This window comes from Chionomys nivalis, chromosome 9, assembly GCF_950005125.1.
Source record: "Chionomys nivalis chromosome 9, mChiNiv1.1, whole genome shotgun sequence".
NCBI lineage: Eukaryota > Metazoa > Chordata > Mammalia > Rodentia > Cricetidae > Chionomys > Chionomys nivalis.
In genome coordinates, this window is record NC_080094.1 from 22,667,458 (window position 1) to 22,682,118 (window position 14,661).

Sequence of the window (14,661 nt, forward strand, 5' to 3'; positions counted from 1 at the left end):
CCACCTCACTGGCCCAGATTGTATTTTTGACTCAAAAACATTTTGTCAGATAGTCTCTGGTATGATGGAAATTTTAAAGGCTTTTATTTTCTCCCTAAAACAGGAATGTAGCCTAGGCTACCTTTAGTATAGTGATCTTCCTGAAACTCTGATTCTAGGATTACACATGTAGGTTATCTTGCCTAATTTTAAAAGTTGCTAGTACAGTTTAACTGATTGTAATTAAACATTTTCAACTATATTAACATTAAGACTAGTATAAAGAACATGGATAAGTTTCCAGTAATTATCAGATTGGAAAGAAACTGTCTCTATTCTGTGGAACTGGGATCCACAGTTTTTCGGTGTTTGGAGACATGTCTCCAGATGTCATGGGAAGACAATAGTCAAACTTCAGGGCTGGATTTTAATGCCATGTCTGATTTCCTTAGGTAACTACAGCTTTCTGAATCACTTAGCCTTTCTCTGGGCTCCAATTTCCTTACCTGCAAGAGAACTTTGACTAAACATTGTCTAACCATTTTTAAATTTTGTGAGTATATTAATCCCATTGCCCTTAGCAAGTGATTTGTTTTATTGTTGTTTTACATTAGAGCAAGTGGATTCTGTATTAGTATTTAGTATCTAATGGTTTAAGAGCTGGAAGAGGGGTAAGTGACATGTAGGAACTCTCACAGGTATCTGGATTTTGAGAAAGTATATTCCTGTATGGCTATTTTATTAAATTAAAAAATGTAATTGAAAAAAGCATATAAACCATTTAGTTGATCTGAGTTAATAACAAAAGGGAAATTATTTAGTCTGAAGCTACCAAATAGCTTTTATTTGCTGCCTTGTCTAAAATGTAATTGTAAACAATATTACTCAGTTAATCTCTCAAACTTTGATTGTAAATTACATGTAACCATTTTTATATGTGGTTTAATGGTACTTAAATACAGTTATATTTTATAATAATCACTAGCAGCCATTTTTATAACTCCTGTCTTATAAAATTAAAATCTATACCTCTCATTTAATAACTTCCCCATTCCTTCCCTATTTTAGCCCTTAATAAGCACCATTATACTTTCTATGATTTTTTTATTAAAAAATTAGATGTTTTTATGTGTATGGGTATTTTGCCTACATGTCTGTAAATACCCCACAACCATGCATCATCCATGGAAGACAGAAGAGGGTATCAGATCTGTTGGAACTAGAGAATATATTATAGCTAGTTGTGAGTTGTTATGTATGCTAGGGATTGAACCTCAATTCTCTGGAAGAGCACCCGGTTCTCTAAACCACTGAGCCATTTCTCCCCACACCATGATTTTGACTATTATACAAGCAGTATTGTGTAGTACTTGGCTCTTTATGACTGCTTTATTTCATTTAGCATAGTATTCTCATTGTTTGTCCACGCTGTAGCTTGTGATGGGCTTTCCTTCCCATTTCAGGCTGAATATTCCACAGAATGTATGTCTATACCACATTTTACTTACCAATATTTATCTGTTGCTGGGCACTTGCATTACTTCCATGATTTAGCTGTTGTAAATAATCCTACCATAAACATGGATATAATTTTCCATATCCTGCTGTCAATTCTTTGGCTGGATACGTAGAATTTAAAATGCTGTATTATATAGTTTTTTTAAAAAAAAAAAACTTTGCCGGGCGATGGTGGCGCACGCCTTTAATCCCAGCACTTGGGAGGCAGAGGCAGGCGGATCTCTGTGAGTTCGAGACCAGCCTGGTCTACAGAGCTAGTTCCAGGACAGGCTCCAAAGCCACAGAGAAACCCTGTCTCGAAAAAACCAAAAAAAAAAAAAAAAAAAACTTTGTACCATATAATTCTCTTAGCAGATTGTATGATTTATATATTCCCATCATTAGTACACAGGAGTCCCCAGTTTTTCCATATTATTGCCAATATTTTCTATAGTCTATTTTTATAATAGCCATCCTTATATGATATGGTATCTAGCTACTTGATAGTGGTTTTTAATACACAAAATCCTTAAGAAGTCTCATGTTTCTATTGTTTTCTTTTGTTGCTTGCCCTTTTACTGTTGTATCCAAGAAATCACTGCCAGATCCAAGGTGGTGAAGGTTTGTCACTAAATATTTTCTTCTTAGACTTTTAGGTCTATATAAATGTTCCATTTTCAGTTAAATTTTGTATATATTAGGTTAACTTCACTCCTTAGCATGTGTACACATACTTCCCTCAGAAACTAGTTAGGTTTTTTTGTATTCTTAAAAATCTGTCCAGAAGTGTCAGTTTCAGAATTGTAGAATGTCAGATGTTTTTCTGTCCTAAAGGAAGCTTACCTGTTGTACTGCGAGCTTTTACTGTTTTGGCTTTTTGGGGAGCCTGACACCCAGCTCCCAAATCACACACGGAGGCTTCTTATTTATGAATGCCCGGCCTTAGCTTGCCTTGTTTCCCACCGGTTTTTCGTAACTTAAATTATCCTGACTACCTTTTGCCTCTGGACTTTTTTCTTTTCTTACTTCTGTGTATCTTTCTTTTACTCCTACACTGTGGCTGGCTGGCCCCTGACATCCTCTCTCCTTGTTCTCTTGCTCCTCCTCCTTCCTCATTTCTCCTTTGGCTCATCCCCACCACTTCCTGTCAGCTAGTTGCTGATGCAAACTCCTGACTGCAGATGAATTTTACTTAATCAGACACATCTTTGCATCATTAAACAAATACTCCAGAGCATAAACAAAAGTAACACACCTTGAAATAGTATTCTCCAACAACTTGTTGAATGTATGTTTTCCTTCCTCAGTTTGTTGTGCTTCAGTGGGATCTGTACTCTTATCTAAAGTAGGAATTTTTGTTTTGTTTTTTTAGTTGCACATTCTCTAGTGTCTACAAAATTGATGATGTTATTCTCTTTTCTTTATGACCAAGAATCCAGCAAGCTAAAGGTACAAAAAGTGGAGCCTTGGAACAGCGTACGTGTCACATTCAACATCCCCCGGGAAGCAGCGGAACGGTTACGGATCCTGGCTCAGAGCAACAACCAGCAGCTTCGGGATCTGGGGATTCTCTCCGTTCAGATTGAAGGTCCTTTACTTTGCCATGTGCCCATCTGAATCAAAATACAGTAACAGTGGTTTTCAGCATAGTTTCTGATGCTGCTTTGTCTGTTCTTCTGCTCTTTATTTTTGAGACTATCAAGCAACTGTGTATCCTGTGCTTCATGTTGCAGTACCTTAGAATAAAGAAGCATTAAAGTATTACTGCAGCCTGGAGCATCATTCCTTTGGCTCTTTGGCATTCAGTCTCAGACTTTAGTTTTACTTGTACCCTGCAAGGAACTGACTTGTCTATTTGAAGAATATCTAATTTTAATTGCTTTCTTTTACTGAATAACTTTATTATTTCCTTTGTTTGTCTAGCAGATTAGGGAGTCCTGAACAATTCTTTGTGTTTATCACTAGAATGACCCTCTTGAATATAAAAACATGCCCAGCCTAATACATAATATCCAGCTTAAAGTTCTTTTGTTGCTTGCTGCTTTTCACAGAAATTCAGGCCAATTCTCTACCATGACCTCAGGGCTTGCACAGTCTGACATCAACCTTCCTCATACAGACTTATGCTAGTTAAATTCCACCCCCACCCCCGTCAGCTCTGTTTTCCACTCTCTCCAGTTTTCATTTGGTTCTTTGAACACACAGTTCTCCCTTCTGCCACAGATCTTTTGCACTGTTGTCTTCTGTAAATGGAGTACTCTCTCATACAATTCCTGTTCATCAAGTGAATATTTGGTGTTTAGTTTCTTGAGTTCTTTGTAATATTTTGGAGGTCTCTTGTCTGATGTGGGGTTGGTGAAGATCTTTTCACATTCTGTAGGCTGCCGTTTTGTCTTAGTGACTGTGTCCTTTGCCTTACAGAAGCTTCTCAGTTTTAGAAGGTCCCATTTATTAATCGTTGTTCTCAGTATCTGTGCTACTGATATTATATTTAGGAAGCAGTCTCCTGTGGCCATGTGTTCAAGGCTATTTCCCACTTTCTTTTCAATGAAGTTTAATGTGACTGGATTTATGTTGAGGTCTTTAATCCATTTGGACTTAAGTTTTGTGCATGGTGATAGATTTGGACCTATTTGCATTCTTTTACCTGTTGACATCCAGTTATGCCAGTACCATTTGTTGAAGATGCTTTCTTTATTCCATTGTATAATTTTAGCTTCTTTGTCAAAAATCAGGTGTCCATAGGTGTGTGGATAAATATCAGGGTCCTTAATTCAATTCCACTGGTCAGCCTGTTTGTTTTTATACCAATAGCAAGCTGTTTTCCTTACTGTAACTCTATAGTAGAGCTTGATGTCAGGGATGGTGATGCCTCTGGAAGTTCCTTTATTGTACAGGATTATTTTGGCTTTTCTAGGTTTTTGTTTTTCCATATGAAGTTGAGTGTTGTTCTTTCAGAGTCTGTGAAGATTTCAAGGTCTGAGATTTGATGGGGATTGCATTGAATCTATAGCTTGTTTTTGGTAGGATTGCCATTTTTACTATGTTGATCATACCTATCTAGGAGCATGGGAGATCTTTTCATTTTCTTATATCTTCCATAATTTCTTTCTTCAAAGACTTAAAGTTCTTGTCATATAAGTCTTTCATTTCTTTGGTTAGTGTTACCCCCAAGATATTTTGTGTTATTTGTGGCAATTGTAAATGGTGATGTTTCTCTGATTTCTTTCTCAGCACCTTTATCATTTGTATATAGGAAGGATACTGATTTTTTTGAGTTGATCTTGTATCCTGCCACATTTTATTAGTTGTAGGAGTTCCCTCATCTAATTTTTTGGGGTCACTTATGTAAACTATCATATCATTAGCAAATACTGAGAGTTTGACTTCTTTTCTGATTTGTATGCCCTTGCTCTCCTTTTGTTGTCTTATTGCTCTAGCTAGGACCTCAAGAACTATATTGAATAGATATGGAGAGGGTGGACAACCTTGTCTTGTTCCTCATTTCAGTGGGATCACTGTGAGTTTCTCTCCATTTAGTTTGATGTTGGCTGTTGGCTTGCTGTATATTGCCTTTACTATGTTTAGATATGTTCCTTTTATCCCTGCTCTCTCCAAATCTTTATCATGAAGGGATGTTGTATTTTGTCTAAAGCTTTTTCAGCATCTAATGAGGTGATCATGTGGTTTTTATTTTTCAATTTGTTTATATGGTGGATTACGTTGTATGTTGAACCATCTGCATCTGTGGGATGAAGCCGACTTGATCATGGTGGATGATGGTTCTGATGTGTTCTTGGATTTGATTTGCCAGTATTTTATTGAGTATTTTGCAACTTTGTTCATGAGTGAGATTGGTCTGTAATTCTCTTTCTTAGTAATGTCTTTATGTGGTGGTATCAGGATAATTGTAGCCTTATAAAAAGAGTTTGGTAATGTTCCTTCTATTTCTATTGTGTGGAACAATTTGAAAATCTTGTAGAATTCTGAGCTGAAACCATCTGATCCTGTACTTTTTTTTGATTTGGAGACTTTCGATGACTGTTTTTATTTCTTTAGCAGTTATAGGTCTATTTAATTTGCTCATCTGGTCTTGATTTAATTTTGGTAAGTGATACTTATCCAGAAAGTTGTCCGTTTCCTTTAAGTTTTCCAATTTTGTGGAGTACAGGTTTTCTAAATATGACCTGATGACTCTCTATTTCCTCCGTGTCTATTGTTATGTCCCCCTTTTCATTTCTGATTTTGTTAATTTAGAATTCTCTCTCTGCCTTTTGGTTAGTTTGAATAAAGGTTTGTCTGTTTTGTTGATTTTCTAGACGAACCAACTCTTTGTCTCATTGATTCTTTGTATTGTTTTCTTTGTTTCTATTTTGTTGATTTCAGCTCTCAATTTGATTATTTCCTGCCATCTAGTTCTCTTGGGTGAGTTTGCTTCTTTTTCTTCTCAAGTTTTCAAATGTTCTGTTAATTCACTAGTGTGGAATTTTTTCCAGCTTCTTTATGTAGGCATTTAGTGTTCTGAACTTTTCCTCTTAATACTGCTTTCATTGTTGAATCCCATAAATTTGAGTATGTTGTGTGGTCATTTTCATTGAATTTTAGGAAGTCTTTAATTTTTCCCTATATTTCTTCCTTGACCCGTTGATGATTCAGGTGAGCATTGTTTAATTTCCATGTATTTGTGGGCTTTCTGGAATTAGTGTTGCTGTTGAATTTTACTTTTAAGCCATGGTGATCTGATAAGATACATGGGGTTATTCCAATTTTTCGTATTTGTTGAGGTTTGTTTCATTACCGAGTATGTGGTCAATTTTTGAGAAGGTTCCATGAGGTACTGAAAAGAAGGTATATTCTTTTATGCTTGGATGGAATGTTCTATAGATGTCTGTTAAGTCCATTTGAGTCATAACATTTGTTAGTTCCCTTATTTCTCTGTTAATTTTTTGTCTGGCAGACCTGTCCAGTGGTGAGAGTGGAAGGTTGAAGTCTCCCAATTAGTGTGTGGGGTTTAATGTATGATTTAAGCTTTAGAAGTGTTTCTTTTACATATGAGGGTCCCCTTGTATTCAGGGCATAGATGTTGAGTATTGAGATTTCCTCTTGATGGATTTTTCCTGTGACTAATATGAAATGTCCTTCTTTGTCCCTTTTGATTGATTTTAATTTGAAGTCTATTTTGTTAGGTATTAGGATAGCTACACCAGCTTCTTTCTTAGGTATGCCTGTGTCTTTATGGGTGAGTTGAGTCCATTTATATTAAGGGACATTAATGACCAGTGATTGCTATCTCCTGTTAATTTAGTTTTCATTGTTGGTGATGTTATTCCCTTCTTTGGGATTTGTTGCTATGAGACTAATTGTCTGTGTTTATATTGATGTAGCCAACTTCCTTGGGTTGGAGTTTTCCTTGTAGTACTTTGTGTAGGGTTGGGTTTGTGCCTAGGTATTGATTAAATCTGGTTTTGTCATGGAATATCTTGTTTTGTCCAACTATGGTGATTGAAAGTTTTGCTGGGTATAGTAGTCTGGGCTGACTTCAGTGGTCTGTTAGTGTCTGCATAATGCTTGACCAGGACCTTCTGGCTTTCATTGTCTCCATTGAGAAGTCAGGTGTAATTCTGATAGGTCTGCCTTTATATGTTACTTGGCCTTTTTCCTTTGCAGCTCTTAATATTCTTTCTCTATTCTGTATGTTTAGTGTTTTGATTATTACGTTGTGCCAGACTTTTTAAAATGGGTGCTGGAAACTAAATTCAGGTCCTGAGCAATCACTTTACCATCTGAGCTATTTCCCTGACCTCTTTGCTTTTTGAGATAAGGTTTCTCTGTAGCTTTGGAGCCTATCCTAGAACTAGTTTTTGTAGACCAGGCTGGCATTGAATTCAGAGATCTGCCTCTTTCTCATGAGTGCTGGGATTAAAGATGTGCACCACCATTGCCATGCTGAGAATGTTTAAAGGAGAAATGCTATTACTTGATGTTATTTTAAAACTCTTCTGATTGGGAAGCTGAGTGAAGTAACTCACATCTATAATTTCAGCACTTAGGCTGAGGCAGTAGGATTGCTACAAATATTGAGGCTACAGAATAAGATCCTTCTTTTTTTTAAAGATTTGTTTATTTATCATGTATTAGTGTTCTCCCTGCATGTATGCCTGCAGGCCAGAAGAGGGCACCAGATCTCATAAATGGTTGTGACTCACAATGTGAGTGCTGGGAATTGAACTCAGGACCTCTGGAAGAGCAGCCAGTGCTCTTAACTTCTGAGCCATCTCTCCAGCCCCAAGGTCCTGTTTTTAAATAAAGAAATAAAGACACCTCCCACCCAAAAAAGGAAAAAAAATGCTTCTACTTAAACTATCTTAACAAATTTAGTATATTAATAGTTCCTTTTCAGTGGTGAGACCTCCAAATCCCATGTTTTCTTTGATTTTCACTCCTGATTCCTATAAACAAGTCTGAGTATTTTACAGCCTCTAATGATTGTTCCTTTATTGGTAGGATGTTGTTAGTCCCCTGGTTAAACTTTACACAGAAAGCTCAGTGACAGGACAGAGGAAAGTATCTTCTTATTAGCTTCTTGCTTTATCTTCAGACTGGTATCAAGATCCTAAGCTATAAAAGGAGTTGGGGAATACAATCGTTCAAATCCCCAGTGATAGGCGAGCTTATTTTAACTGTCCACAAGGTGAAAGTGTCTTTTATGGAATATCCTATATTAGTCAAAATTGTGGATTAAGTGCAAGAAGCACTCAGAAACTTGTTTCAGCAGCTCTTTCCCCTTAGGCCTAGTAAGATTTTGGCTTCCTTAGAATCTGTTTAATTGAAACAATCCTATTGATATTATTGCCTACTAGGTGAAACTCAAAGAAAATATTGAGCTGATTTAGCAGATAAGAACACTTGCTGCTCTTGCAGAAGCCCTGGCTTCAGTTCCCAGCACCCACATAGTGGCTCACAACCATCTATATAACTTCAGTTCCGGGGATCCAACAGTCTCTTTTGACTTCTTTTGGTACTTTATAAATATGGTACACATACATGCATGTAGGCAAAAGACTCACAAACTTTTATTTATTTATGTATTTATTTTGTTTTTTTTTTTTTGAAACAGGATTTCTTTTTTTTTTTTTCTTTTTTTTTTTTATTTTCGAGACAGGGTTTCTCCGTAGCTTTTTGGTTCCTATCCTGGAACTAGCTCTTCTAGACCAGGCTGGCCTCGAACTCACAGAGATCCGCCTGCCTCTGCCTCCCGAGGGCTGGGATTAAAGGCATGCGCCACCACCGCCCGGCTTGAAACAGGATTTCTCAGTGTAGCCCTCGCTTTCCTAGAAATCACTCAGTAGACCAGGCTGGCCTTGAACTCATAGAGATCTGCCTAGCCCTGCTTCCCAAGTGCTGGGATCAAAGGCCTGCACCACCACCACCCAGCTCTCTCTCTCTCTCTCACACACACACGCACAGATATACACACACTGACATGCGCGTGCATGCACACCAGTACAAAAGATGTAATGCATAAGTACAACACATGCTTACCATGCAGAAGACCCTGAATTCAATACCCAGCATTGCCCATTGAAAACCTATTCACATGCTGGTCTTACCTTGTGTCACGGAGGTAGAAGAAACTTTGGTCCTTGTCATTAGATGACATCTCTACCACAAGCCTGTAGGGATCATTTTGTTGTTCGATGTTTTGTTTTTGAAATGGGATCTTGTATTACCATAGGCCTCCAACAGTCTTCCTCCCTCCACCTCTGGGGGGCTGGAATAAGAGGCATGTTCTACCACTCTAGGTTTGTGCAGTGCTGGGAACAGAACCCAGGGCTTTATACATGCTAGGCAAGGACTCTGCCAACTGAGTTACAGTCTCAATACCTGGAAACCTTTTTACATTACGGTTATTGAAAGAAAATCTGTGCTGTTTATCACAAGTTCTACTGTCTCTACACCCAAATGTAACAGTGATCCCATACTACCCTGCGTCTTTCCCCATTGAACTTCCTATCTTCATTGAACTCTTTATCTTCTGATTATAAACTCCCAGAAGGAAATGAAGAATTTTAAGTTTCTTACAGTTTCTTCCACTCCCTTTCCTTCCTGTCATCCTTCCCCTGCCTACACACAATTTGTGGTCCAGTTGAAAAATCAATATCCAGTCTTTGAAGTCCTCTGACACTGAGCAACTTCATTAATGATGTGAGAACTGATTATGCTCTCCTTGAGCTTGCTCATATGGAACGATCTGCATAGGCTAGGATTTTAGTTTCCTGTAATTCTAACATTCTGGAGATAGAGGTTGGGAAGTCTTGAATTTAGAGCTGGTATATAATGGACTATATAATGAACAGTTAGGGTCAGGGTTCTAATGCTGAGCTATCCCTTTTTTGTAGTGGTAAACTTAATATCAATTCTTCAAAAACAGAAAAAAGGTAGTTCTTCTGTAACTGTCTTTAAGCAAGATCTGTATTTTACTATGACTACTTACATTTTATAACTTTACTGTCATTTTCAGGGGAAGGTGCTATCAACCTGGCTTTGGGTCAGAACCGAAGCCAGGATGTGAGAATGAATGGACCCATGGCATCCGGAAACTCGGTTAGGATGGAGGCAGGATTTCCCATGGCAAGTGGTCCAGGTGAGGCCTCCTACTCACTTGTGGGACACTTTACCAGTTTCCTTCTTTAGGCTTTGAATTCACAGAGATTCTCCTCGTTCTGCCTCCCAAGTACAGGGATTATAGGTATGTGCATCCACCACCAGGCATCGACTTGATTTCTTTAGGTGTAAGTCTTGCCATCTAAATGGGGTGTATAGCATACCTACTTTTATTTACTCAGTCAGAAAATTAAGACAGGAACTACTCTCAGGAAGGTTACAATAACAAAGCAAGGCTAAGGTCTTTACAGTATTTGGCTTAAAATCTGATGAACACTGAGTCATGGAGTAAACATTTATTAAGTACCTAATGTATGACGGGATCTATGCTAAGTATTCAAAATGGAAACAAGTAAGACATTTTCTACCCTCAAAATGTTTATAGTATAGTAGAGGATGTGACTTTCCACCTTGTATTTTCTCTGAGTCTGAGAATCTGTAAGCAGAGTTCCTTTGTCTCATGTGAAATCTTCATGTCTGTGGGATAATGTGTTTTTATGTATTTAGAATTTGAGGAAGTTGGCTGGAAGTGGTAGACATGCCTGTGCAAGATCACATGTCTCAGAGGGGGAGGGAAGAATTTAAAAAGAGATACAAATGGTTTGTTTCCTTTTCTAGTAATCCTGAAATTTCTCCTTCAGAGATGAAAGTCAACATTCCATGATTCACAAGACATTAGAATTGAGTTGGCTCTTACTTTTAAAAGCTGGGAAATTGTGGGATTTATGGAAAGGAAGCGATTTGTCCCAGGTCAAGTAGCAGTGGGCTAATATTCCAGATATTCTCGCTCTCAGGTCAGTGGTCTTTTTAATGCACTGGTGGCTTTGAAACCTTTGAAGCTTCAGGAGTCTATTCAGATAAAACAAAGTCACAGCTGCGTGGTTGAAGAAACTGTATGCAGTCAGTTGCTCCATCCTTGACGACCATAGTATTGTTTGAAAGAGTTGCAGCAGGACGAGCTGAGGATGGCTCAGTGGTTAAGAGCACTTGTTCTTGCAGAGGTGCTGGGTTTGTTTCTTAGTAACCACACACAGTGCTCACAGTTGTCTGTAACCCCAGTTTCAGGGAATCTGATACCTTCTTCTGACCTCCATAGGCACTAGGCACACACTTGGTGTACAGACATATACACGGACAAAACATTCATACATATAAAGTACATCTTTTTTTAATGCAGGAAGGTAGAGGAACTCCCATTTATATACTGCTGTTCTGAACTATAAGCAAAAATTTGGCATAACCAGGCAAAGTGGTGCCTGCCTTTAATTCTAGCACTTGAGAAGCAAAGATAGGCAGATTTCTGTGAGTTTGAGGCCAGCCTGGTCTACATAGTGGGTTTTAGGACAGCCAGGGCTATCTAGAGAGACTCCACCAAAACTTAAAAAACAAAGAACTTGCATAGAATTAGAATTGGGTTTTTATACTGCCTGTACATTTTATGTTTACCTCAAACTATTTACTGTATTTTACTGAACTATAGTATATGTTTTATTTCCCTGAAATATAGTATGTATATTTCATCTTTATTTTTAAAATAAAATAAGACCTGTAATCATTATGCTTGATGGTGAGCACTCTCATAAAGCGGGTACCTGTTCCTTAACTTCCTCACACATGCATAGACAAGTTCTCTGTTGTTGAACTCCATCACTGTTGTTGAACAGCCCTCACTGTTTTATACGTATGTCAAAGTCTACTGTTGGACTGATGTAAAGTGTCATATCATTCATGTGCATATCTAACCTGGTGACTTATGTAGACCTGGTCCCCCATACAGCTCTGAGCAAGTGTTAAAGCAGCTTGATAATAGGTGACTGGGTGGTGCTGGTGCACACCTTTAATCCCAGTACTCAGGGAAGCAAAGGCAGGCAGACCTCTGTGAGTTTGAGGCCAACCTGGTCTACAGAGTGAGTTCCAGGACAGCTAAGACTACATAGAGAAACCCTATCTCAAAAGACAAAAATTTAAAAAAAAAAAAAAAAAAAAGTCATAAGTGGTACCATTACCAATTCTAAAAGAGCTAAAAGAGTGAAGGTCAAAAGTACAGTAGGAAAAACCTAGCCACTGTACATGTCCTTAGAGTGAAGAAATAAGTAAACTTGACACAAACACCAGGGAATCTGGGTTCTTATCTCAACTTCTGCCTATGGGCACTAATACTTTCAGGTCTTAGGTGACCGTACACATCTTCAGTTATATCCTGGAAACAATGATAGAGACCCCATCAAGTCTTGAATTGTCGAGACACTTGTTAACCTCAGGCCAGCATGATGATTCCAACATCTAGTATCTGGCTAGTGTTACAGTGCTGTGAGTTCATTACCACATAGAAAACCTTGAAGCAAATGGATTTAGGTTAAATTGGTATTTATTTATTTATTTATTTATTTATTTATTTATTTATTTATTTTATTTTTTTTTTTTTTTTGGTTTTTCGAGACAGGGTTTCTCTGTGGTTTTGGAGCCTGTCCTGGAACTAGCTCTTGTAGACCAGGCTGGTCTCGAACTCACAGAGATCCGCCTGCCTCTGCCTCCCAAGTGCTGGGATTAAAGGCGTGCGCCACCACCGCCCGGCTTTAAATTGGTATTTAATGGAAGATACTGGTTGTGATCATTTACAACACAAAGTACCAGGCTTATTAGTTACTGATGATGACCTATAGTTACCATGATATTTTAACCTCCACGTATTTCTTTATTCCAGCTATATTTTAAAATTTCTTTTCTCACCTGTCTATTGGACCTCAATGTTGCAAGTGAAGTTTTATAGTAAGTTAAATTAAGTAGAGAAAATCTGGGCAGTGGTGGCACACACCTTTAATCCCAGCACGTAGGAGGCAAAGGCAGATGGATCTCTGTGAGTTCAAGGCCAGCCTGGTCTACAAGAGCTAGTTCCAGGACAGGCCCCAAAGCTACAGAGAAACCCTGTCTTTTTTTTTTTTTTTTTTTTTTTTTTTTTTTTTTTTTTAAAGGTAGAGAAATCATGCTAGAGAAAGAAACCTTACATTTCCTCTGAAACAATATTAATGTATCTAGAATGTCTTATCAATAAATCTTGGAACTACTTCTCTTAGCAACTAAACCTAAATTTAAAGCCCTTTTTTTTCATGCTCTTAGCGAATCTCAAAATTTTGGGGTATACCATAGTAATCATTTAATCAAAGGTTTCATTCGTGACTGGTAGGTATTTAGGGCCAATGATTGTTTTCTGTGAGTAGCTGTGTAGTACATTGAGGTATATCTATTACCATCCTGGACTTTTACCCAGGATGCTAGTAGCACCACTGTGCATTTCTTTCTTCTAATTGTGTCAACTGAAGACATCTTTGTATATGACTCAATATCCCCTGGATATTACCTCCAATGAATATCACTAGTTCAAATTCCCACCACGTACCAGAAATGCATGTTAACATGTTACTACTGAAAATATAGTCAGTATATACTGGAAGTTTCCAGAAGCTCATTGTGGGCCAAGAAGATCTGTTCTTCATGTCATGAGAGCATTCTCTTTTTTTTGTTGCTGTTTGTTTGTTTGTTTGTTTTGGTTTTGGTCAGATTCTCACTTTGTGGCCCTCACTAACCTGGAACTTGCTGTGCAGACCAGACTAGCCTTGAACTTGTAACTATCCTTCTGCCTTTGTCTTCTGAGTATTGGCCTTTCAAGTGTGCACCACCATACCTGTTTCATGTAAGTTCCAGGACAGCAAGAGATCCATAGTAAGACCCTGTCTCAAAAAGAAGGAAAACAAAAAAGGATGTAATCTGTGCATGATGGTATTTGCCTGTAATTCTGCCTACTTAGTACCTACTTAAGAGGACCTTAAGCTCAAGACCTAGGTGGAGTACATACCAAATTGAAAGCCTGTTGGAGCAATTTATACTATGTCTCAAATGTAAAAAGAGTCTCGCAGTACTGTTGGTACTAGAGTGCTTGTTTAGCATATGCAAAGATTTGAGTTCTGTCCCTAGTACCACACATAACAACAATAAAAGGTGAAAATCATATAAATGAAAAAGACCACTCTATATAACAAAAACTTCATCAAGAAAAAATTTTTACATACCAAATAACCTAGCATCTGAATGGTATAAAAATAACACCAAGATGCCAGGTCTTAGAGATTTTAATATCTGTTAGTAATTGATTAATCAAATTTATAAAAATCAGTAAGAATGAAGAAAGTTTGAATGACATGATGCAAAGTTATGTATAATGAGCCAGGCCTGGTAGTATACATCTTTAATTTCAGTGCTTGGGAACTTGGGAAGTAGGTGGCTCTCTGTTAATTCAAGGCCAGTCAGTCAGAGCTACATAGATTATCTCAAAAAAAAAAAAAAAAAAAGCTTTAATATGAATGAATATATAATGCTAATTTCAAAATTCTTAATCTTTTCAAGCATAAATGGAGTATTTCTATGAGTTAACTATAAATGTTTTAAAAGCAAATTTTAATAAATATAGTGTACTTAAGTGATTGCAAAATAAATAAATAATACATAACAAAATACCCTATAGTT

General features: G+C 37.5%; 1 protein-coding gene across 8 annotated transcripts in view; it reads left to right on the plus strand.

Moving 5' to 3' along the window:
• Ncoa6 (nuclear receptor coactivator 6) overlaps positions 1-14,661 on the plus strand; it is an 87,786-nt gene that overhangs the window by 32,974 nt on the left and 40,151 nt on the right. For all 8 annotated transcript variants that reach the window (XM_057780376.1, XM_057780378.1, XM_057780375.1 and 5 more), the window contains 2 exons: positions 2,909-3,064; positions 9,998-10,120. In XM_057780376.1, coding sequence (XP_057636359.1) covers positions 2,909-3,064; positions 9,998-10,120 — 279 coding nt within the window. The remainder of the gene's footprint in view (positions 1-2,908; positions 3,065-9,997; positions 10,121-14,661) is intronic.